Source organism: Salvelinus sp. IW2-2015, linkage group LG3, assembly GCF_002910315.2.
Source record: "Salvelinus sp. IW2-2015 linkage group LG3, ASM291031v2, whole genome shotgun sequence".
In the NCBI taxonomy this organism is placed as follows: Eukaryota; Metazoa; Chordata; class Actinopteri; order Salmoniformes; family Salmonidae; genus Salvelinus; species Salvelinus sp. IW2-2015.
This window is the reverse complement of record NC_036840.1, coordinates 9,185,252-9,210,150: the sequence shown is the minus strand read 5'-3', so window position 1 is coordinate 9,210,150 and position 24,899 is coordinate 9,185,252. Positions and strand designations below refer to the sequence as shown.

The 24,899-nt window shown below is 43.8% G+C and overlaps 2 protein-coding genes across 3 annotated transcripts in view; one reads left to right on the top strand and one right to left on the bottom strand.

The window, feature by feature from the left end:
* Positions 1 to 24,899, bottom strand: part of LOC111950239 (conserved oligomeric Golgi complex subunit 5) — a 92,152-nt gene that overhangs the window by 45,221 nt on the left and 22,032 nt on the right. The window lies entirely within an intron of this gene.
* On the top strand, positions 13,729 to 23,955 carry LOC111950247 (G-protein coupled receptor 22-like). 2 transcript variants are annotated; one of them, XM_023967674.1, is made up of 5 exons: positions 13,729 to 14,080; positions 15,921 to 16,901; positions 17,707 to 17,833; positions 19,100 to 19,246; positions 19,511 to 23,955. In XM_023967674.1, exons 3-5 carry the CDS (start codon positions 17,711 to 17,713, stop codon positions 20,591 to 20,593), a joined length of 1,353 nt encoding a protein of 450 aa, XP_023823442.1. In that variant the 5' UTR covers positions 13,729 to 14,080; positions 15,921 to 16,901; positions 17,707 to 17,710; the 3' UTR covers positions 20,594 to 23,955. The 2 variants fall into 2 exon arrangements, with proteins under 2 accessions (XP_023823442.1, XP_023823459.1); XM_023967691.2 differs by lacking the exons at positions 13,729 to 14,080; positions 15,921 to 16,901 and having other exon boundaries at positions 16,909 to 17,833.

Here is a 24,899-nt window from a genome sequence, read left to right as displayed (position 1 = left end):
TTTCTACAGTTGTAGATTAGTGAGACATCAAACTAGTGGAAATATACATATGGAATCATGTAGTAACCAAAAAAGTGTTCAACAAATCAAAATATATTTTATATTTGAGGTTCTTCAAAGTAGCCACCCTTTGCCTTGATGACAGTTTTGCACACACTTGGCATTCTCTCAACAGCTCAAATAAGCAAAGAGAAACGACAGTCCTTCATTACTTTAGGACATGAAGGTCAGTCAATCCGGAAAATGTAAAGAAATTTGAAAGTTTCTTCAAGTGCAGTTGCAAAACCATCAAGCGCTACGAAGAAATTGGCTCTCATGAGGACCGCCACAGGAAAGGAAGGGTGGGGGGGGAAACCTCACGGACAAAACATTTTCGTACGCCAACCTCCCACCAAATATCGCCTAGGGCCCCCAAAAGGCCCAGGCAGCCCCTCAGATAACCATACTCTTCCAAGAGGCTACGGGTATGGTTAAGAATTCTCATTTGTTGTTGAGAAATGCTGGTTAGAAAATGCTGTACTTCAATCCTTTCTAGCTTAGCCACTGGCCAGGTAGTGACGGCTAGCAAGGTCCTCTTTGGCATTGGCATGGCACTGCTGGCACCATGATGTGCATGTTGTTGGCTTCTTGTGGTGCCTCTACACTGAGCCCTCGGTCTGTGTTGTGCCATTGCACTGGGAACCGGTTACCTCAGAGGAAGTGGAGGCCACTGATTCAACATCAATCAGCCTGCCTCATCGTCGGCCATATTTATCTGCACTGAGCAGACCCGAGCAGACCCGTCTAAACCACAGCCTGGGAAACGGGAGGCATTACACTGAAAACAACTCCAACTGTGACCTTGGAAACACAATTTAGTCATTACAAGGTACAAGGGGAGAAAGGGACTTCGGATGAGAAACATTAGCTATGACTCAATATGGCCGACTGGAAGCTCTCTAGGACGGGAGAGGACGCTGAAATGATCTCACAAAACATACAATTCACTTCACAGCTGATAAGGAGGAGGCGACAAATACAGAGAGAGATTGTTATTGTCCAGAGAGCCAAGCCTCCATTTTAAAATGAGAAAGGAGGGATGAGAAAGAGAGAAAGCGAGATAGAGGAGGGGGGGGACAATTTCTTGGGATAGCCTTCCAAAAAAGCTTTGTAAATTCCCTTCTGCTATATATGCCTCAGCTCTCTGGCTCCATCAATATGTGAACCTCTTAAAAGGTCTTCACAAGAACACAATACAGCAAGAGCAACGGTGAATCCTCGGTTCACTTTCAAAAGGGAATGGAGAAAGCCTGCAAGTAACATCCATCGCAACGACGGCGAATTCTGCAGAGATTGCGTGAAATGACATTTGAACGGTCCACATTTCCAGTGTAAATGCAACCACCCAGGACGCCATAGTGTGACAGTGAACGTATAGGCTACTACTAAAGTACTACAGGTGTGAAAGCCATTTAGAGAGTCAATGTTACGGTAAAGCATCCAGTAAATGTTAGTGTGGATGGCTGGTATAGACAATCACAGCACACGGTTTTAAGTGCGTACATAAAGCTGAAGAGAACAGCTCTAACCCTGGCGCAGTCAGAGTCATTATTGTGACAATGACATACTCACTCAGACAGGAGCACTATTGAATAAAAACCCATTTTTCCTTATGTAACCCAGAGACGGGGTTAAAACTAGTGCACTGTTTAGGGACTAGAAACGTATTATCATTGTTGTCTCTGCCTGTGATTGGACAGACTGTAACAACTGTACCATGAGTTCTCATTGGTTCCATACACTGAGCTTCCCTTCTATTGTCTGTCTGTCAGATGGACGAGAGGATAGAGAATGTGTTTGTAAGTCATTGGGCCGGGAGCGCCAAAAATCCACACACAAGGGGACACGAGGATTAGTGGAGAGAATGGGCAGAGAGAGACTAGACAGGGACTGGGTACAGTAGGAGTCAGCTTCTCTCCTAATGTTTATTTTTTAAACCAGGTTTCTGAGAACTAGTTTCAGAGTGGAGGGCTAAAATAGCTCTGTAGTCATTATATCTGGACACCAGGGACACAGGGGCGACACAGAACCCGTTTCCACACTTGTTTGTGTGTGACTGCTAACATAAACCTCAGTGTGAATTTGCTGCCAAAGCAGAGATGTGAAATAGACAAAGAGGAATAAGATAGAGATGTTTAGATGTTTCTTTGCCCAGCAGAGCACGTATGTATGTGTGTACAGTATGTGTGTGCGTGTGACCTCCACACTGCTTGAAGGTCACCCCCAGTGTTTCTTGGCACTCAGTCCTTTCCCATGCCTTCCCAACGCCCCTCAGACAGCAACACATGCTCCCTCCACAGCAACAGGAAGTGTGTGTGTGTGAGAGAGAGGGGTGGCTTGCACACCCTCCCAGTGGGACAGTGAACAACAGGAAGAGATAAGCTCCAGCGCGATGGTCCACAGAGGGGCCTAGTGCACAAAATACAACCCCAGGAGAGAACACTGTGTGGGGGAGACAGGGCCGACCTTCCTCCCTAGAGACTAGATGGATGGAGGGTGTGATTACCACACAACACGAAGGACAGTGAGTGTTTACAGTTTACACCAATGATGGCTCTGGAATTATCATCAGATCACACCAGCCAGTTTATCACACTATCCCTATGTTTTATTAAGAGGGAAATACACAACTATGTTTCATAGGTCTTTCAGTGAAGAGATTTCAACTGTGTTCACCTTGGCCAAATATATGCACGTACGGAGACATAGCCAGCCAGTTGCAGTTCTTCCTGGGTTAGCACTCAGTCTGCTACAGGATGACCCCTGAACTCAGATGACCACTGACCGCACACAGAATACACTAAAATCATCTCTCTCAGTATGGGGCTATGAGTGAGGGGGAGAAGAGAGGGATGAAATGGAGGAGAGAAAAGACACTCAAGAGGCCAAAGGGACATGAGGTACTGTGATTAACACATAGTGACATAATATAAGAACACTCCGCTATCCTTTCCGTCATCACTAAACGGGCAGACTGGGTGAGGTCATCAAAGAGGGTCAGTCAATGAGGTCATCACAGAGAGCCTAGAAGGTCATCCGTGTTGTTATCAGTGATGTGACCTCAGTGAGGTTTAATGATTCAGAATGGAGTAACGCTGGGGTGTGTGTGTGTGTGCGTGCATTTGTGTGTGTGTGTGTCTGTCAAAAAGGAAGGCGTGATGGTAATGGGGTGGTTTTTAAGCCAATTTCCTGCAATTCCACAAATTTCTCCAAGGAGCTGAGAGACATTTTTGCAGTTTCAGAGCAAATTCCCTGCAATTCTACACATTTTGTCATGGCCCTGAGATAAAATCTTGCCGTTTTAAAGCACATTATCTGCAATTCTATATATTCTGCCATGGAGCTGAGAGAAAATGTTGCCGTTTTAAAACAAATTTCCTACAATTCTATGCATTTTGCCGTGGCTAATGTGTTATTTTCCTCAAACATAATAACAAAATCAATACTGCTGAATTCATTGTTTTTGGAATTTTAAATGATCCCAGACTGTCTAGCCTAGCTTGTATTTTGGTGATTGTTAGTTCTCAAAGATGATATTATTAAAAAAAGACAGGTCCATTATCTTTTCTACATACTTTATATCTGCTTTTAGTTGTTGAAGTTTACACTGAAAGCATTTTGATTATTATAATTGTTTTACCGTTTGGTCCCGCCCAAGCATTTTCTATGCAGAAAAATCCCTGACTGTCTGAATTCTTGTGTCAGTTACTGGAGTTTGACCAGGTTCCAGTCACTGTCTGCTCAGTCACCTCATCCCTCGCTCGCTCTCTCTTTCTCCTCCAGTTGCAGACTACACAATGAGCCCTGACAGGCTGTTTCTGCCCCATTAGCTCTTGCCATGGTGCACTGATCTACAGCCACAACACAGAGAGTCAATATGGCTGGAGCTGGGCAGACACACACTGATCTAGACCCACAGCGAGTGCACAGTGGACTCGTCAGCAGTGACAGGCTCTGGCACGGCTACTCTTTCATCCCACTCGCTCTCTCTTCCCTCTCGCCTCTTTGCACACACCACACACACACACAACCACACACACACCACACACACACACACACACACACACACACACACACACACACACACACACACACACACACACACACACACACACACACACACACACACACACACACACACACACACACACACACACACAAAGTTGAAATGGGGAAAAGGTAGAGAAACCCAAGCAAACAGCAAGCCGTAGGGGCTCAGGGGACAGGATTGGATATGGGATTGCAATATTAATACCAGCATCAACATTATTTGTGTGTGTGTGTGTGTGTGTGTGTGTGTGTGTGTGTTAGGGCTGCACAATTAATCGAATTCACATAAAAACCGCAAGAGATCCATGATGCATGTTATATTTTGAAATGTCACCCAGAACACTCATGTAACGTCCGCTTTTATAGTTTACTCCGTTTGTCAGTTTGCATGCTGCTCTGTTAGGACAAATGCAGTCAACAGATTGTACCAAACAGGAACGATTCTGCTTTCACTTTGTTTCTTAATATACACTACCGTTAAAAAGTTTGGGGTCACTTAGAAATGTCCTTGTTTTTTAAAAGAAAAGCAATTTTTTTGTCCATTAAAATAACATCAAATTGATCAATAATACAGTGTAGACACTGTTAATGCCACTCCTGTGTTCCAATGATCATTTAGCCTTTTAAAATGATAAACTTGGATTAGCTAACACAACGTGCCATTGGAACACAGGAGTGATCGTTGCTTATAATGGGCCTCTGTATGCCTATGTAGATATTCCATAAAAAATCTGCCGTTTCCAGCTACAATAGTCATTTACAACATTAACAATGTCTATACTGTATTTCTAATCAATTTGATGTTATTTTAATGGAAAAAAAAGTGCTTTTCTTTAAAAAAACAACGACATTTCTAAGTGACCTCAAACTTTTGAACGGTAGTGTAAATCATTTTATTTTTTATGACTCCAACAGTTGTCCAAGTGTTTTGATCGATATCGCAAACGCAATATTTGGCAAAAAAATATTTGCAATTCGATTTTTTTGCGCATATCGTGCAGCTCTAGCATGTGTGTGTGTGTGTGTGTGTGTGTGTTTGCATTGTACAGCTTACCACTTCTAATTTTTGTAGGTTACTAATGATGGTCATTAGTAACCTACAAAACTTGCTAAGTGCCTGGTACTCAACACTCTATTGTCCCTCTAATCACTCTGACATCAATGCAAATGTAATCAGAAATCTAATCAAACACTTCCTGAGAGCCCATGAGCTCATGTGGTTGTATTAATTTGGGATCTATCCCATCCCACAACTGTCCCAGACTATGTTTGGAATATTTCCTTCTCGCACAGAATATAATAGGTCAACTTTTATACTATGGGGGATAGTAGATTGACATAGGCTAGTGCTTTTGCTGTTCGTTAGGCCAACACATCTTGTTGGCTGATGAAAAGTAAAATGTGGACAGATCTTCCAATATCTTCAATATGCACCTCGGAATTGGATAAGGCGCGCGCAGTTGCGTCCCCAATGTGTCAGTCTTCACTTGTAGCCTGTGAGAAAGACCAGATCACGTGACGGAGAGAGATTTGAGTGAGAGGTGTCGTGTCTTTGGCTATGCCGGATTAAGTGATATGACATGCTATTCTATAAAATAATTTCTCTGTAATTAATATTACCTGATTAAGCTAATCAGGTAAATGTAATTAACTAGAAAGTCGGGGCACCACGAAAATAATGTTTATAGAGCTGTTATCTTCCGAATAAACTCTTAAAGACCTGGTAATCTTTTACCTCAATAGCAGTCAATATTTAATCGTCACTTTATTTAATCTCATCTGAAAGTTGTAAACTCTTGGTTATCTTCACGAACCCTGGCTAACAAGTTGAATCAGCAATACAAAATTTGGTAAAATTATTTATTTACTAAATAATCACACAGAATTACATCTACACAGAATGGATCATACATTGATTATAAATTATGTCATAAAGGAAAACATCCCTAGCGGACGGAACAGATATGACGGCTGGTTACACAAAGAAAGGGTTTGAATGAAAGAGCGGGAAGACTGAGGAACAAAAAGATTTTGTGTCTCTATCGGGCCGTAGGCAGCTATGCTATCGTAAATACAGTATCTTATGCATTCTAAATAACCGCCCATTTGAAAAAGGAAAATGCGCTTCGGTAGATTGGTCATAGATAGAAGGCGGGGTGGTCCAGCATGGATCTCTGGTCCTCTGAAGAATGTCTAGTGGTGAACTGGAGCGTGGTAGAATGGATACTCTGTCCGTCTTCTCCTAGCCCACATTTAGCGGGCGGAGAGGGTATCACTTCTTTAGTGAATAAAAGTTCATGCCAAGTTGCCATACTTTTATGCTCATGCTATATTCTGGCTGGTATAGTCGAAATTCATCTTTCCGGCATGTAGGTCGTCACCTTCACGTTGAGATTCGATGCTAATTTCGTTAGGTTCCTGTCGTTCAACCAGAGCTCACGCTGAGGTTGGCTTAGTTCTGGAGGTGATCTTTGTCCTTTCAACGTGGGGACCGCAAGTCTGCACATCCTTGGAACAGAAAGTGGAATTTTCGTCAACGGGTTTATATAGTGGTGAAAGATGGGCGTGTTTCATAGTTTACAACCAAAGTCAGTTCACTTGGGCGAGGTCTCTGAGTGAGCAGAGTTTCTCTATGACAAACCGTTCTCTCATTTAAGAAGCTAAAATTACATTTAATCTTTTCACAAATAGTTTCATATTTAAAGATTTAAAATTGCACAACAATTCCATGTGAATCTGATAACTAGAATGTGTCGACTTTCCAAGATACAGTTTATGTCATCCTGTCATTAGTAGTAATGTCTCAGACAACAACTGATCTGAGATCATATTCATTAAGTACCAACACATATTTTCAACTGGTTGGATTACCGAAATATGGTTCCGTTTCCCACCTTTCGATGTTACCAGACTCTCTATGTTGCAAAGGCTTTACAAGAGTCAACTCTATAAAGTAGAGAGAGAGAAAAGGGGAAAGGTATTTATTGGGGGTCGTAAACCTCCCCCAACAGGCCAACATCATGACAGTGGTGCTTTGGAGCATGCAGCCGGGAGAGTAAAATAATAATGATAATATTCAGCCCAAGGGCACAACGGCCACTGGCCGCAAAAGGCATGTTTTTTCAGGGGGCATTATGGCCACACAAAGGGATGCCGCGGGGAAATTGGAAGCATTATCAAGTGCTTGTCAAATTGTGAATGAGAAACTAATGCAGTGTGTACAGCCTGCACAAAAAAAACAAAGCAGAGCTCAGGCCTTTCATGCAACTTTTTTCAAATCATCATTAGAGTCTCATCATGCAGTCTTACAATGTATTAAAAATCAAAACATGTATTCCAACTTTTTTAGAACTAAAGTTACATTAATAACTCTAAATTAAGCATAAAGGAGTACCTATTTCTTTGTTAACTGATCAATACAGAATAGCCGCATGTGCGCACTCCCTCAAATCGCTGGGAGAAAATTCCCTTCCTATTTAATTCAGCTATGTTCAATTATATTCTTCATACTATAAAATAATGCCATGAAAAATGTAAGCAAATCTTGTCTGCAAAATGAACTAGTGTAGCCCACAGCCATATGGCATAGCCAGATCAGGGCCTAACATAAGGACAACTCAGAGTATGCTATTCTGTTCTTCTGAAATAGACTACATTTTCTTCAAATAATGTTTCTTTAGACCTGTCTAAAATAAATAATGGATTTATTGTGATGGTGTAAGCTATACTAAATAGATTTATTAGACTTTTTTTAAATGTAGATGTTCCAAAGGTCTGCATCAGTGGCTTGTAGGCTATGCGTGGAAGACAGGAGATGCTAAATGTGTTTATGTTCATTAACAGTCAATTACCATGAGTTATTTGCTTGACAATCACCGGCTGACTAAATGTCATGGCCACCACAGCCCTAGATGTGACACTTGGCATTCAGGCCAAAGAGTTTAATCTTGGTTTCATCAGACCAGAGAATCTTGTTTCTCATGGTCTGAGAGTCCTTTAGGCAGCCTTTTGACAAACTCGGTCATGTGCCTTGTGGCTTCCCTCTGGCCACTCTACCATAAAGGCCTGATTGGTGGAGTGCTGCAGAGATGGTTGTCCTTATGGAGGGTTCCCCCATCTCCACAGAGGAACTCTGGAGCTCTGTCAGAGTGACCATCGGGTTCTTGGTCACCTCCCTGACCAAGGCTCTTCTGCCCCGATTGCTCAGTTTTTTATTTAATACATTTTAGAATAAGGCTGTAACGTGACAAAATGTGGAAAAAGTTAAGGGGTCTGAATACTTTGTGAATGCACCTACAGGCTGCATCTAATCTAACCTGGTCATGTTGCCAGATATTCTTCATAAATTAGCTAACTCCTTTGTCATTCAAAGTGTCATTTGGCATTAAAATCAACAAAAGAGTAAGATTCAAGTTCAAATCCCCGAGCTGACAAGGTACAAATCTGTCTGCCCCACCAACCCACTGTTCCTAGGCCGTCATTGAAAATAAGAATTTGTTCTTAACTGACTTGCGTAGTTAAACAAAGGTAAAATTAAAAATACCATTACCATCGGCACAGTTGCCGAGCCCGATCTTCAAGAGAGTGCAAACACACAGACTGGCATGGTGACAAAGAGAGGAAGACAGACACAAAAAGGGAGAGTGTATGTTGTGTGTGAGAGAGAGGAGGGGGGAGAAAGAGAGCGACAGAGAGAATTTTGAATTTAAAAATCGACCTTTGGCACAATTCCGAGATGTCTTCCATCAATGTAGTGACATCGGCACCTGCGGAAAACACACTCAGAAGAAAACCATATGTGATCTGATGCCTCGGAGTTGAGAGAGACTCCTCTTTCATTTTGCCATTTCCTGGCAAAATATGACATCATTATCCTCTGCCTGACATTGACGTCCCAATTTCAGTACTGAAACCTAGCCAATCTGTGGAATGTGAATCCTAATGACTGTGTTCCAGAGCTTATGTGGAGAAAATAGCCATTACTGAACACAGGCTTGAAAGCTGCATCTTGATGGGTGTCATGTCTATCTGTGGAGCTAGTGCCACTTAGGCTACAGACACTCGCGAGTGATTGTTTTGGGGAGGGGGTAAAAAAAAAAAGATACTGCTAAATCACCAGGAATTCAGCTAAAATAATTATAATATTTAGGACATCTGTTTGCAAGTATTCCCAGAAATAAAGAAAGAGACGTGATCGTGTTTCAATGTAATCAAGGAATTAAATTATTATTTTCAAATACAATTTCTTGGGCTTAGTTATGTCAATTTGCAATATACATTATAATTGCAGTGTACATTACAATACATTACATGATTATAATTATGTTCCGGCCCCCCAGGCTGAATCTACCTGCCTACCCCTGCACTAGAGACACAATACTACACTGAATTAAACACTGCACAAAGCTAACGAAAGGATGAAATGAGGGACCTGTTACACGAGACCCATCAGAGGAAGGAGAAGTAAAGAGAGAAAGAGAGAATAGGGAAAGAGAGTGAAGAGAGAATCGGAATGGCCGATTAAATTGGGACAAATTTCAAGTTTTCCTAACAATCGGTAATCTGCATTTTTGGACATCAATCATGGCCGATTACATTGCACTCCACGAGGAGACTGCGTGGCAGGCTGACTACCTGTTACGCGAGTGCAGCAAGGAGCCAAGGTAAGGTGCTAGCTTTAGCATTAAACGTATCTTATAAAAACAATCAATCTTAACATAATCACTAGTTAAACTACACATGGTTGATAATATTACTAGTTTATCTAGCTTGTCCTGCGTTGCATAGAATCGATACGGGTGCCTGTTAATTTATCAATTGAGTCATAGCCTACTTCGCCAAACGGGTGATTTAACAAGCGCATTCGCGAAAAAAAGCGACTGTTCGTTGCACCAATGTGTACCTAACCATAAAATCAACGCCTTTCTTAAAATCAATACACAAGTATATATTTTTTAAACCTGCATATTTAGTTAATATTGCCTGCTAACATGATTTCTTTTTAACTAGGGAAATTGTGTCACTTCTCTTGTGTTCTGTGCAACAGAGTCAGGGTATATGCAGCAGTTTGGGCCACCTGGCTTGTTGCGAACTGTGTGAAGACTATTTCTTCCTAACAAAAGACAGCCAACTTTGCCAAACGGGGATGATTTAACAAAAGCACCATCGTTGCACGAATGTACCTAACCATAAAACATCAATGCTTTTCTTAAATATCAATACACAGAAGTATATATTTTTAAACCTGTATATTTAGTAAAGAATGTTAGCAGGCAATATTAAAACTAGGGAAATTGTGTCACTTCTCTTGCGTTAATTGCACGCAGAGTCAGGTATATTGCAACAGTTTGGGCCGCCGGCTCGTTGCGAACTAAATTGCCAGAATTTTACGTAATTATAATTATGACATAACATTGAAGGTTGTGCAATGTAACAGCAATATTTAGTCTTATGGATGCCACCCGTTAGATGAAATACGGAACGGTTCCGTATTTCACTGAAAGAATAAACGTTTTGTTTTCGAAATGATAGTTTCCGGATAAAACAGAGATGCTGTTCTAGGTCCCAAGAAACAAAGAGGATCTTCTGTTAAATCTGACAATCAATCTTGATGGTTGTAAAGTCGTCTCAAATAAAACTGTGAAGGACCTCGGCGGTACTCTTGAACCCTGATCTCTCTTTTGACGAACATATCAAGACTGGTTCAAGGACAGCTTTTTTCCATCTACGTAACATTGCAAAAATCAGAAATTTTCTGTCCAAAAATGATGCAGAAAAATTAATCCATGCATTTGTTACTTCTAGGTTAGACTACTGCAATGCTCTACTTCCGGCTACCCGGATAAAGCACTAAATAAACTTCAGTTAGTGCTAAATACGGCTGCTAGAATCCTGACTAGAACCAAGAAAATTTGATCATATTACTCCAGTGCTAGCCTCCCTACACTGCTTCCTGTTAAGGCAAGGGCTGATTTCAAGGTTTTACTGTTAACCTATAAAGCGTTGCATGGGCTTGCTCCTACCTATCTTTCCGAGTTGGCTCGCCGTACATACCTACACGTATGCTACGGTCACAAGACGCAGGCCTCCTAATTGTCCCTAGAATTCTAAGCAAACAGCGGGAGGCAGGGCTTTCTCTATAGATCTCAATTTTTATGGAATAGTTTGCCTACCAATGTGAGAGACGCAGACTCGGTCTTAACCTTTAAGTCTTTACTGAAGACTTATCTCTTCAGTAGGTCATATGATTGAGTGTAGTCTGGCCCGGGGAGTGTGAGTGTGAACGGAAAGGCTTGGAGCAACGAACGCCTGCTGTCTCTGCCTGGCCGGTTCCCTCTCTCCCTGGGATTCTCTGCCCCTAATCCCTATTAGAGGCGCTGAGTCACTGGCTTACTGGTGCTCTTTCATGCGTCCCTAGGAGGGGTGCGTCACTTGAGTGGGTTGAGTTTACTGAGTGATCTTCCGTCTTGGTGTGGCGCCCCCCTTGGTTTGTGCTGTGGTGGAGATTCTTTGTGGGCTATACTCGGCCTTGTCTCAGGATTGTAAGTTGGTGGTTGAAGATATCCCTCTATATGTGTGGGGGCTGTGCTTTGGCAGAGTGGGTGGGTTATATCCTTCCTGTTTTGGCCCTGTCCGGGGGTATCATCGGATGGGCCACAGTGTCTCCTGACCCCTCCTGTCTCAGCCTCCAGTATTTATGCTGCAGTAGTTTATGTGTCGGGGGGCTAGGTCAGTTGGTTATACCTGGAGTACTTCTCCTATCTTATCCAGTGTCCTGGTGTGAATTTAAGTATGCTCTCTCTAATTCTCTCGTTCTCTCTTTCTTTTCTCTCTCTCGGAGAACCTGAGCCTAGGACCATACGTCACGGCAAACCGGGCATGATGACTCCTTGCTGTCCCAGTCACCTGGCCTTGCTGCTGTTCCAGTTTCAACTGTTCTGCCTGCTGTTATAGAACCCCTACCTGTTCAACTCTTAATGATCGGCTATGAAAAGCCAACTGACTTTTATTCCTGATTATTATTGACCATGCTTGTCATTTATGAACATTTTGAAAATCTTGGCTCTCTCTAATTCTCTCCTTCTCTCTTTCTTTCTCTCTCTCGGAGGACCGGAGCCCTAGGACCATACGTCAGGACTACCGGGCATGATGACTCCTTGCTGCCCCAGTCCGCCTGGCCCTGCTGCTATTCCAGTTTCAACTGTTCTGCCTGCGGTTATGGAACCCCTACCTGTCCAGACCTGCTGTTTTCAATTCTTAATGATTGGCTATGAAAAGCCAACTGACATTTATTCCTGTATTATTATGACCATGCTTGTCATTTATGAACAATTTGAAAATCTTGGCTCTCTCTAATTCTCCCTTCTCTCTCTCTTTCTCTCTCTCGGAGGACCTGAGCCCTGGGACCGTGCGTCGGGGCTCGCCGGCGTGATGGCTCCTTGCTGTCCCCAGTCCACCTGGCCTTGCTGCTTTTCCAGTTTCAGCTGTTCTGCCTGCGGTTATGGAACCGCCACCTGTCCCGGACCTGCTATTTTCAACTCTTGATGATCGGCTATGAAAAGCCAACTGAAAATTATTCATGATTATTATTGACCATGCTTGTCACTTATGAAAATTTTGAACATCTTGGCTATTTCTGTTATAATCTCCACCCAGCACAGCCAGAAGAGGACTGGCCACCCCTCATAGCCTGGTTCCTCTCTAGGTTTCTTCTAGGTTTTGGCCTTTCTAGGGAGTTTTTCCTAGCCACCGTGCTTCTACACCTGCATTGCTTGCTGTTTGGGGTTTTAGGCTGGGTGTCTGTACAGCACTTCGAGATATTAGCTATGTACGAAGGGCTATATAAAATAAACTTGATTTGATTTGATTTATGACTTCAAGCCTATCAACTCCCGAGATTAGGCAATACTAAAGTACCTATTAGCAATACTAAAGTACCTAGAACATCCAATAGTCAAAGGTATATGAAATACAAATGGTATAGAGAGAAATAGTCCTTAATAACTACAACCTAAAACTTCTTACCTTGGAATATGAAAAGTCGTGTTAAAGAGAACCACCAGCTTTCACTCATGTTCTGAGCAGAAACTTAAACGTTAGCTTTTTTACATGGCACATATTGCACTTTTCTTTTCTTTTCCAACACTGTGTTGCATTATTTAAACCAAATTGAACATGTTTCCTTATTTATTTGAGACTTAATTGATTTTATTTATGTATTATTTTAAGTTAAAATAAAAGTGTTCATTCAGTATTGTTGTAATTGTCATTATTACAAATATATACACACACAACACACAACACACACACACACACACACACACACACACACACACACACACACACACACACACACACACACACACACACACACACACAACACACACACACACACACACCACACACACACACACCACACACACAACACACACACACACATATTATATATATAAAATCGTCCAATTAATTGGTATCGGCTTTTTTGATCCTCCAATAATTGGTATCGGTATCAGCGTTGGAAAATCATAATCGGTCGACCTCTAAAGAGAGGGGTTGATAGAGAGAGAATGTTGAGAGCGAAAGGTTGATACAGAGAGAAATAGAAAGTGTTAGAGACATGCAGCCAGAGAAGAGGAGGAAGGGTGGGCGAGATGAGTAGGAAGGGCTATTAGTGCTCCGAGACGGAGCGAGTGAGAGTGGGAAATAGGGGAGAGCGCAGCACAGCCAGAGAGCAGAACACTGATCTCCCTACTCTAGCCTGGATCCTTACACACTTCTCATTGAGACCAGTCCCGGGAAACAGACCCTGAGGACTTAACTACACCATCTTACCCGTCACACACAGCCAGAAACCGCCTCAGCAGCTTCTGGTACTTTCCTCTCTCTATCTCTTCCTCCGTCACTCTACCTGGGAGAGAGTGATCCACCTGGCTATCTATGCTGACAGTGCTGTGAGGTAGAGGACGGACACACGACTACCTCAGAAGACAAGGTAAACATCTATCACTGCACTGATGTCTCTATTCTCTGTTACAATTGCGCGCTTGATAATGAATGTCAGTCTGTACACTGAAGCAAATAAATGCATTTCAGATGCGTTCAAAAACAAACTCAAAATGACAACCGTAATGACTTCAGTTCTTGATAAAAGCACTCTCGTTTTCTACCTCGGCTGAACCGTGAGGAACGGTTGTCAAAATGCCACCATATTGTACAGTATGTGCACACTAATCAGCAGTTCAAAAGAACAACTGGAGCAAAAAGCCTGCAGACTTCTCACTTGTATTGTACCAACAGACAAAGAACCACCAGCCGTGTGCGCTCACTGCATGTACAGTACCATAGCGTTCTAGCACAGTCTCTGCCTGTCTGCTCCACCAGCCTACAGTCACACAGTAGAGAGAGAACTTGACCAATACAGCACACAGTCTCATCCAAAGGGATTATATTTCCGCTCCCTCTCCTGCCTGCCCACTTACTCAACGCTCTGCTGCTAATGTTAAGCATCACTTATGAACGCGGTGTCTCTGAAGCCTTGCTCTTAGCGCGGTGCAAACACACCGCTCTCATAACAGCCTGAGCCTTCCACTCATCTCACACACGTAGAGAGAGACACACACGTAGACACACACACACACACACACCAAATACACCTTCTCAGAGTGCTCTGTGAGCTGTCATGCGTGCAAGTGAATAACTGAAAGCCAGTGGCTTAACCTCTGTGTGCAGTGCCACTGTGTGAAATTACAGAAACCAAACCCCATGCTCTGTGTCATACGGATCCTACACTGTCACGTTCCGTGTCATACGGATCCTACACTGTCACGTTCCGTGTCATACGGATCCTACACTGTCACGTTCCGTGTCATACGGATCCTCCACTGTCATGTTCCGTGTCATACGGATCCTCCACTGTCATGTTCCGTGTCATACGGATCCTCCACTGTCATGTTCGTGTCAATACGGATCCTCCACTGTCATGTTCCGTGTCATACGGATCCTCCACTGTCATGTTCCGTGTCATACGGTCCTCCACTGTCATGTTCCGTGTCATACGGATCCTCCACTGTCATGTTCCGTGTCATACGGTCCTCTACAGCTGTTCATGTTCCGTGTCATACGGATCCTACACTGTCATGTTCCGTGTCATACGGATCCTACACTGTCATGTTCCGTGTCATACAGATCATACACTGTCATGGTCTGTGTCATACGGATCATACTCTCTTTGTCATATGAGTTTCTCACTTTTCCCAGTAGCACTACCACTCTCTGGCCCTCTTGAGCTTCTGTCCACACACAGCCAGACAGCCACAGCAAGAGATGAAGACAGAGAGATGAAGAGCGAGAGAGAGAGCGAGAGAGCGAGCAAGTGAGCGAGATGACAGAGGGAGGGAGGGAGCCTGCACAAAGAACCAGTTCAAAGACTGAGGGCTCATTTGTCAAACAAACGCATGACAGAGACTACAGTATCAAGAACAGCAGAAGGCCTTGAATAGCCAACGGTATAATAAGTAAGACATCCACTATGAATCAAACGAGAGACAGAACACCTCTCTCTTTGTGTCTCTCCATCTCTCTCCATCCCCTTTTCTTGGGGGGAGGATAATTAATTCAATACAAACCCGATTAGAGGTTATTAACAAAACACACTATAACAGACAGGCAGATCTATCACTGGGTTAACTTAACGTACAGTAGGCTGTTACTGATACAGCTCAACAGACTGTCTGGATAATGATAATTTGGGTCTGATATGTCATGACACACTTCTCATTCATTATCCTCCTTTCATTTACGTCTCTTCCTCTCTCCATCTTGTTGTTCTCCAGGGCGACGATTGAGGGAGGAGAAATAAACAGAAGGATGATGACGTCATCCCCTGATTTGTCCCCCTCTCCTACTCTATGATAGATAGAACGAGAGAGAGAACGCGAGAGAGCGCACCAAATGCCACATAGCTGGCGGCCCAGTGTTTTAACATATTCTCCTCTCTCTCCAAAGTAGCTAATGACCTTCCTCCCAGCCTGGTTTGAATTTGTATAAGGTGCCACAGCACTGAGGTGGTCCTGCCTCACTCCAGTGGAATTACAAGGTGTGAGGAGAAGGAAAAGGCCATTGACCTTTGCTCCGCTCTCGAAGGTGATGGAGGGGTGTTTCTGAAGGGTGTCGGGGGGGGGGGATACGTACAGAAGGAAGAGGGGAGGACAGTTGAGTATCAGCCAGGCACTGCTCTGGTTCTGTTAAGATCCAAGGAGGACTACAGATCAAATAACAAAGAACAACAAGCAGCTGCCTAAAAGAAACCATTCATTTAGTAAACCACGTGGCTGGATGCTACAATGCACATCCTCTCCCTGCCCACCGCGGACGACGAGTGAACGCGTTCCCGCGTTTAATGAGTCCTCAGTGCTTCTCCCTAACCGGAATACAGTGTTTTTAATGGATGCACGAGAGCACAGACCAGTCCTCTGTGATCCATCACTGTTGTTTGCAGCTTCTGGGTCAAATAAATTGAGAAATGTTTTGAAGGTGGACTGTTTTTTCTCTCATGGTGGAGCTGAATTTGAAATAGAAAAGGAAGGATCCAAGAAACGCAGTTTCAGCTTGCTCCAACTGCCCTCATCGGCATCATAATCTTCCCATTATTTCGACAAAGGGCTGCACCACTAGGATTAAACGTGTACCAAGTGGAGATTTCGTCTACTACTACAGAACTATGGTTGGATCTTATGATTTCCTATTGAGGCCTTAGCAAGTCGGCTCTGGCTGGTTCATGGACTCTTGAAGGGGAGACGGCACACGAGGGAGGGGTGAGTATAGTGTGTCTGCAATATGAATGCTTACGGAGCCACAAAAGGACTGTCTGGTTCCGGACAGTTTCTCTGTACAGGACAAGCCTCTGGACAGATCACACGGAAAACTGTTATATCTAGACATAAAAGCAAGGACATGAATTACCGAAATACTTAAGAACATGGACACATTGATCAAAGTAGCCACAAAACACAACTCTAAACCTAATGTAACAACAAAACACTGACATAAGTGAAGCACTATTAGTTCTAGTCAGCTAACAATTTAACATGATAAAGGTGTCAGCAATGAAGGACTAAAAGGGAGAGTACTCATTTTTCACTCTTTCCACAAAGAGAAAAACTTATCATGCACAGCAGAACACCATTTTTCAAAAGCACAGCGGAAATCTGCGGAAATTGGCTTTTTGATTTATAATTGCCACCTTTTGTAAGATTCCATCAAGATGACATCACAAAATGAGTTTGTGATTGAAACGTCCACACTCGAAAGGTAAAAATACACTCAGACGAAGTCCCAGACACAAAAACAGATAGATTGACAGTTAAAAGGAATAGAAATAGCCTATTCTACACTGTTGTATGCTCCCATATAACCTAGTTTCAACTTTTTGAAGGTACAGGAGATGACAATGAGACGCATAAGACATAGATGAGAGGAAGTCAATAGTCATGTAAACTATACACTTTTGTGGTGAAACACAACACCTTTATCTCCCCCATATATATATGTTAATGCAATCAGTCCCGGTTCTGATCTCTCTCCTTCCCCTCCTCTCTCTGTGTCACCACGTCTCTCTAGGATAATGCATACCCCTCCTGTGCTGATCTCAGAAGCCGCCATGAGCAACGTGACTGTCCTCGACACCTCGGATCCCTCTAACCTCGATATGACCCAGTCTGCCGCCCCCTACCCCGTCAGCTTCCAGGTACACGCTTACATCACTTCTACTTTTCTTTAAAACTTTGTTCCACGTCAGTTATCGTGATTAAAGCAGTTATCACAGAAAAAAAGCAGATTTCACGATTAAAGCTGACAGTTGAAGTCAGAAGTTTACATACACCTTAGCCATCTATTTTGTGAAGTGTTCCAGTCCTTCTTGCAGCAAAGCACCCCCACAACATGATGCTGCCACCCCCGTGCTTCACGGTTGGGATGGTGTACCTCGGCTTGCAAGCCCCCCCCCTTTTTCCTCCAAACATAACGATGGTCATTATGGCAAAACAGTTCTATTTTTGCTTCATCAGCCTAGAGGACATTTCTCCAAAAAGTACGATCTTTGTCACCATGTACAGATGCAAACCGTAGTCTGGCTTTTTTTATGCCGATTTTGGAGCAGTGGCTTTTTCCTTGCCGAGTGGCCTTTCAGGTTATGTCGATATAGGACTTGTTTTACTGTGGATATAGATACTTCTGTACCCGCTTCCTCCAGCATCTTCACAAGGTCCTTTGCTGTTGTTCTGGGATTAAGTTGCACTTTTTGCACCAAAGTAAGTTCATCTCTAGGAGACAGAACGCGTCTCCTTCCTGAGCGGTATGACGGCTGTGTGGTCCCATGGTGTTTATACTTGCGTACTATTGTTTGTACAGATGAACGTGGTACCTTCAGGCCTTTGGAAATTGCTCACAAGGATGAACCAGACTTGTGGAGGTCTACAATTGTTTTTCTGAGGTCTTGGCTGATTTCTTTTGATCTTCCCATGATGTCAAGTAAAGAGGCACTGAGTTTGAAGGTAGGCCTTGAAATACATCCACAGGTACACCTCCAATTGACTCAAATGATGTCAATAAGCCTATCAGAAGCTTCTAAAGCCATGACATCATTTTCTGGAATTTTCCAAGCTGTTCGAAGGCACAGTCAACTTAGTGTATGTAAACTTCTGACCCACTGGAATTGTGATACAGTGAATTATAAGTTAAATAATCTGTCTGTAAACAATTGTTTGGAAAAATGACTTATGTCATGCACAAAGTAGATGTCCGAACCAACTTGCCAAAACTGTAGTTTGTTAACAAGAAATTTGTGGAGTGGTTGGAAAACGAGTTTTAGTGTATGTAAACTTCCGACTTCAACTGTATATCGCAATGAAAGCAGTTATCACAATGAAATTGGTTATCACGATACAAGCAGATATTACAATACTATTATTGTGATAGCATTTAGTTTTACGATAATGCCACTATTATCCTCCAGGTGTCACTGACAGGGTTCCTGCTGCTGGAGATTGTGCTGGGCCTAAGCAGTAACCTGACAGTGCTGGTCCTCTACTGCATGAAGCAGAATCTCATCACCTCCGTGTCCAACATCGTCACCATGAATCTGCATGTCCTAGACGTACTAGTGAGTGTCAGTATTTTATGTTTCCATTAGGCACAGGCATCAGATCAGTGAAAATACAAACTTTAACCTTTGGGAGGGAGAACACAAAACTGACCTTAGATCAATGTGTGAAAATTCCAGTGAGTGTCTAGGATTAGATGATTGCAGTGCAATTGGTCTGTGACAAATCTCTAGATTCTTCAGGAAGCAGGTCACTATCTTCTGTAGAAGGAGACAAATTTAACTAATAATAATCTTAATACTTATTTATCTCTCTGGTTCCAGGTGTGTGTGTCTTGCATCCCTCTGACTGCCGTGGTAATACTCCTCCCCCTAGAGGCTGATACAGCGCTGGTCTGCTGCTTCCACGAGGCCTGTGTCTCCTTCGCTAGCGTAGCCACTGCCTCTAACGTGCTAGCCATCACTGTCGACCGCTACGACATCTCAGTGCGTCCAGCCAACCGCATGCTAACCATGGGCCGCGCCGTGGCTCTGCTGGGCTTAATTTGGGCTATGTCCTTCTTCAGTTTCCTGGTCCCCTTCATGGAGGTGGGCTTCTTCAGRGATTTTGGCTCAGAGTTCGTCAACCAGACTGCAGTTGCCTCTGTGGTCCATACTAACGAGTACTACACAGAGCTGGGGCTGTACTACCACCTCCTGGCTCAGATCCCCATCTTCTTCTTCACGGCCGTAGTCATGCTTGTGACCTACTACAAGATACTCCAGGCACTGAACATCCGCATCGGGACGCGCTTCCAACACAACCAGCCCAAGAAGAAGCCCCYCAAGAAGAAGACCATCTCCTTGACCACCGCAACGCAGGTGGAATCTACAGATGCGTCCCAGGGCAGCGGGGCAGTCCGAGGGGGCGGAAACCCACCTGCGGTCCTGTCSATGCGGACCTCCGTCTCRGTCCTCATGGCTCTGCGCAGGGCCGTTAAACGCCACCGGGAACGGCGGGAGAGGCAGAAACGRGTCTTCAGGATGTCCCTACTCATCATCTCCACCTTCCTGCTCTGCTGGACGCCCATCACAGTCCTCAACACGGTCATCCTCAGCGCAGGGCCCTCAGACTTCACGGTCAAGTTGCGGTTGGGTTTCCTGGTCATGGCCTACGGGACGACCATCTTCCACCCGCTGCTCTACGCCTTCACCAGGCAGAAGTTCCAAAAGGTGTTGAAGAGCAAGATGAAGAGGGTGGTGTCCGTGGTGGAGGCTGAGCCCATGCCCAACAACGTGGTCATTCACAACTCCTGGATCGACCCCAAGAGGAACAACAAGAAAGTCACCTTCGAGGAGACTGAGGTCAGGCAGAAGTGTCTATCTTCCCAGGATCCGGATTCAAACAACATCGTCTGTCATCCATGATAAGGTTATAGTGCATCGTGAAGATTGGCGTGGCTTGGGGGAAGTTGTTAAGTCGAAAGACATACTTCTCAACAGAGGTGGCAGAGTGGGATAACTTGGAATAAGCTATGTCCATCTTCAGAGAAAGTGGAATAAAGAGATCATTTCTGAGAAGCCATTGAATATCTGCATGTCTAGAGGGAGTTGGTAGACATGAGTGTGCGCCATGGTCAAGATAGAAAAGCTTCGGTTCAGAAGATGCAGAATAAGAGAAAGTGGATTATGAGGACGTGAAATAAGAATAAAATGGATTAAGCAATGGACACATACAGGGTGAACATTATCAGTGGACACATACAAAACATTATCAGAAACCAACTCATTTAAAAAAGGGAAACCACTTATCCAAAGCAGTAATGTAAATGAAAGTGTTTTACCTGTATAGTTACCCTAAAGGGGATAATGTATTACTATTTATTGTAAGAGGTTGATGCGTTGTCAAGGACAATTTAAACGAAGTACTGTACCTACTGCATGGTGTTGTTATAGCCCGTAACATAATTATTGTGTAAAGTCATGTACAGTGTATAGAATAAATATATGTTTACAACACAAAGGAAAGATTCACCCGTTTTGAATGTTATATCGTATTGTGCATCTCTGAGCTATGAGCAATGATGCAAAATGCGTCATACCGGCTGTATTTCTGCCTGCTCGAATAGTCTTTTAGCTCAGACACACATGAAAACAAATGACCCCTGGAATCAATAGAACATAGCTCAGAGATAGACAAATACGATATAACATTTAAAATAGGTGACTTTTTCCTTTAAGCACTAAGTATTTGTCCTTTTATAATAAATAACGTGAAAAAAGTTTAGAGCCCATTCTGTTGGGTATTCTGGTTAAAGGGTCTTCTGTCACATATTCCCCACTTTATTGCGCTTTTGTAAACTTGGCCACTAAGGCACAGATAACATCAAGTCAGTGTAGTGCCACAAATATTTACAGGTGAAATTCCACTTCCCTCTTTCCTGTCCTCTGAGAGTCTCTTTCCATGTGCCTGTTATATGTGTGATTTAGTGTAAGATGGAGGGATGGAAACAGAGGCAAGCAGCACTTTACAACCTAAGCGAGAGGCTGCAATCTGAAAACTAATCACAGCATTACTAAGACGTGACCTTATGATTTCAACACATAATCAGCGCCTGTAGCCTAACCATCCTGAGGTGACTCCAGCTGCTCTACCGGCCGTAACGCAGCTGTTATGCTACTTCTCTTATTATCTAGCCACAGGCCGGGGTGAAGAGAACAACATGGCTGCCAAAACTGGAGCCTGCTTCCTTTCATAATCACACTGAGGCCAACTGGCAAATCAATCTGTATTTTCTGGTTGGAGTTGGAGGACACAGAGTGACTGAGGACTCGGACCTACTGCAGTCCATAGCGCTTAGCAAAGCTGGGGCAAGTGGGGGGAGAATTGTGAAGTGGTTTGGTCACGGGCTATGCGGCGTTGATAGGACACTCGCCACAACACTTGCCCTTGCCGAGCTCCCCTCTCTCCCACTCTCTCTCACGCTTGATGCCTTGTGATTACCAAGGCTAGGTCTGCTAGCTAGATCATAAAGGCTGACTGTGGCAGGCGATGCATCACAATCACTCTCCCTCCCCGCCACCATCATGACATAGCAAGGTCAAGGTGGTTTTCCCTATTACTGTGTCAGAGATGCGGTCACCGTCACACACAATACCAATGTACTGTACCTAGCAATCTGTTCAGCTGAGAGAGGGCATCTAGATGCTAGGAAGGGGAGGGGATGTGAGCGAGGGGAGAAATGTCTGGACACTTAAAGAATGACTCAACTATTGTAATGCATTCAAGGCTAAAAACATTTTGTCTAAACTACCATTAAAGATGTCCTTGCAATGTTTGTATTGGGCATGTGTTTGTAAAATGTACACCCCTCTCATATCTCTCGGCCGATGAGATAATAGGGTACATTTCCTTTGAGAAATTATTTTTTGAGGAGGGGATGTTAACAACTTGACCTACAGTGTGTGGGGGTGTGGTCATATGCCATATCAGTCGAGGCACCATGTGAGGTCAGGAAGAGAACAGCGTAAAAAAACAACAACTCTGGAACAGTTTGGCTGGGCGTCAACCGCCCCACTCTGTAGAGGTCAGAGTGGCTCTATGCTTTGGGTATGGTATGCAGCCAAGCGTTCGGTTTTAGAACCCTCATCGAATGGCCCTCTGAGTCTCCTAAAAATCACTCCGTCTCTATGAGCATTTTAGGAGCTGGGGTACTTGGCTGGCTATTTGCCAGCGAGCAGCTGGTTGGCGAAGTTGATTGAAGATCCATCTAACTGTTCAGTACAGGTTGGCTCGCTCCTCAAGTGCCATTACTAAATGAAGGCAAGAACCACTTGTCTATATGAAGTAAATGAGTAATGCATAGACAAACCAACACTGTACCACAATCTTCACAACTTGACTGATTTTCTATGCCTACATAGAGGATGTGCACACCGCACAGGTTCACGAAGGTTAGATTCCAGGCTACATTTCCTTGGTCGAAAACATCAAGCCTATTCTTTATATAGGCCTCGGCTATCGGTCTACATGAGTAGAGTGCCGAGGAGGACACATTGAACCGCTCTCCTCTCTGAAGTAGCAGAGTAATCTCGCCTGTCTAAGCGATCAGTCTCACAGAACTCTGAGTCATCAGACCGGAGAGGAGCAGAATTCTATTCTAGAAGGAGATGAAGAAAGATGAGCCTTGACAGAGATGTCAAAACCACCAAACATTCTTCAGGAAATATAGACCTATCAGCATTGCCAGCTGGGGAGCCGAATGGAACTTACTGATAAGATTGGAATAGTTGGTTCAACTTCTCATGAATACTTCCTAGGGTGTTTGGTGACATCATCTTAATCCTGTATGTCATCCCGGGCGCTACCTGGAAAACTACTCAGAGTAGGAGTATCTGACTGAAATATCCGCCTCTGTACCACACCATTTCCCACCCTCTTAGCTCACTTACTGCACACCAGGCCCCCTCTCTCTCTATCCATCGCTCACTCTCTCTCCTTACCTTTCCATCTATACAGTATCTCTCTCCTCTGTTCCCTCTAACAACACTCAGCCCAAGGTCGCACGTGGCCGATAAGAGGAGTGCTTTTGATTCCGGAGGCCCTGCGTGTTCTAGTGTTCTGGAGTGTTCTGTGTGCCAGGGTTATTATGTAAAAGGTCGTTGTGCATTTGTTATGTATGACCAAAAAAGGTCTAGCTCATATGAGGAGAGTTGTTTTGTGGTGCTGGGCCTCTCAATGGCTTAGCCAACTGCCACCTATACTTTGCCAATAAATTGAACACAATGAATTGCCTTTCCATTCCCATCCTTGTCCCCCACCTTTCTTCAATCTGCCCTCTCTTCTCTGTTATCCTTCCTTCCTTCCTTTCCTCCACTCCCATGTGAGTAGCCTCTGTCTGACTGACAGTCAGGACCATTGTGTCATTATAGTTGGTCACTGAGGCTGGCTGTTGTGACTGACGGTTACCACAGTGACTGACACTTCATCCGCTCTGACTGACAGCCAGGGCTGTGGTCCCACAGCAGCGGAAACCAATAAAGCCGAGATATGAGAGGAAGACGACATAGACACGAGTGGATTAAAATATGCCAAAGATATTGAGTCAAATGAGACAATGCAATACCACCAAGTTATTGCTCGATAACGTCATATGCAGTCACATTGAAAATACAATGAACAAAAATATAAACGCAACATGGAAAGTGTTTGTCCCATGTTTCATGAGCTGAAATAAAAGATCCCTGAAATGTTCCATACGCACAAAAAGCTTTTCTCTCAAATTTTGTAAACACATTTGTTTACATCCCTGTTGGTGAGCATGTCTCCTTTGCCAAGATAATCAATCCACCTGACAGGTGTGGCATATCAAGAAGCTGACTAAACAGCATGATCACTACACGTGCACCTTGTGCTGGGGACAAAAGGCCACTCTAAAATGGTCAGTTTTGTCACACAACACAATGCCACAGATGTCTTAAGTTTTGAGGGAGTGTGCAATAGGCATGCTGACAGCAGGAATGTCCACCAAAGCTGTTGCCAGAGAATTTAAGGTTAATTTCTCTACCATAAGCCACCTCAAACTTTGTTTTTAGAATTTGGCAGTATGTCCAACCGGCCTCACAACCGCAGACCACATGTATAACGTCGCGTGGGCCAGCAGTTTGCTGATGTCAACGTTGTGAACAGAGTGCCCCATGGTGGCGGTGGGGTTATGGTATGGGCAGGCATAAG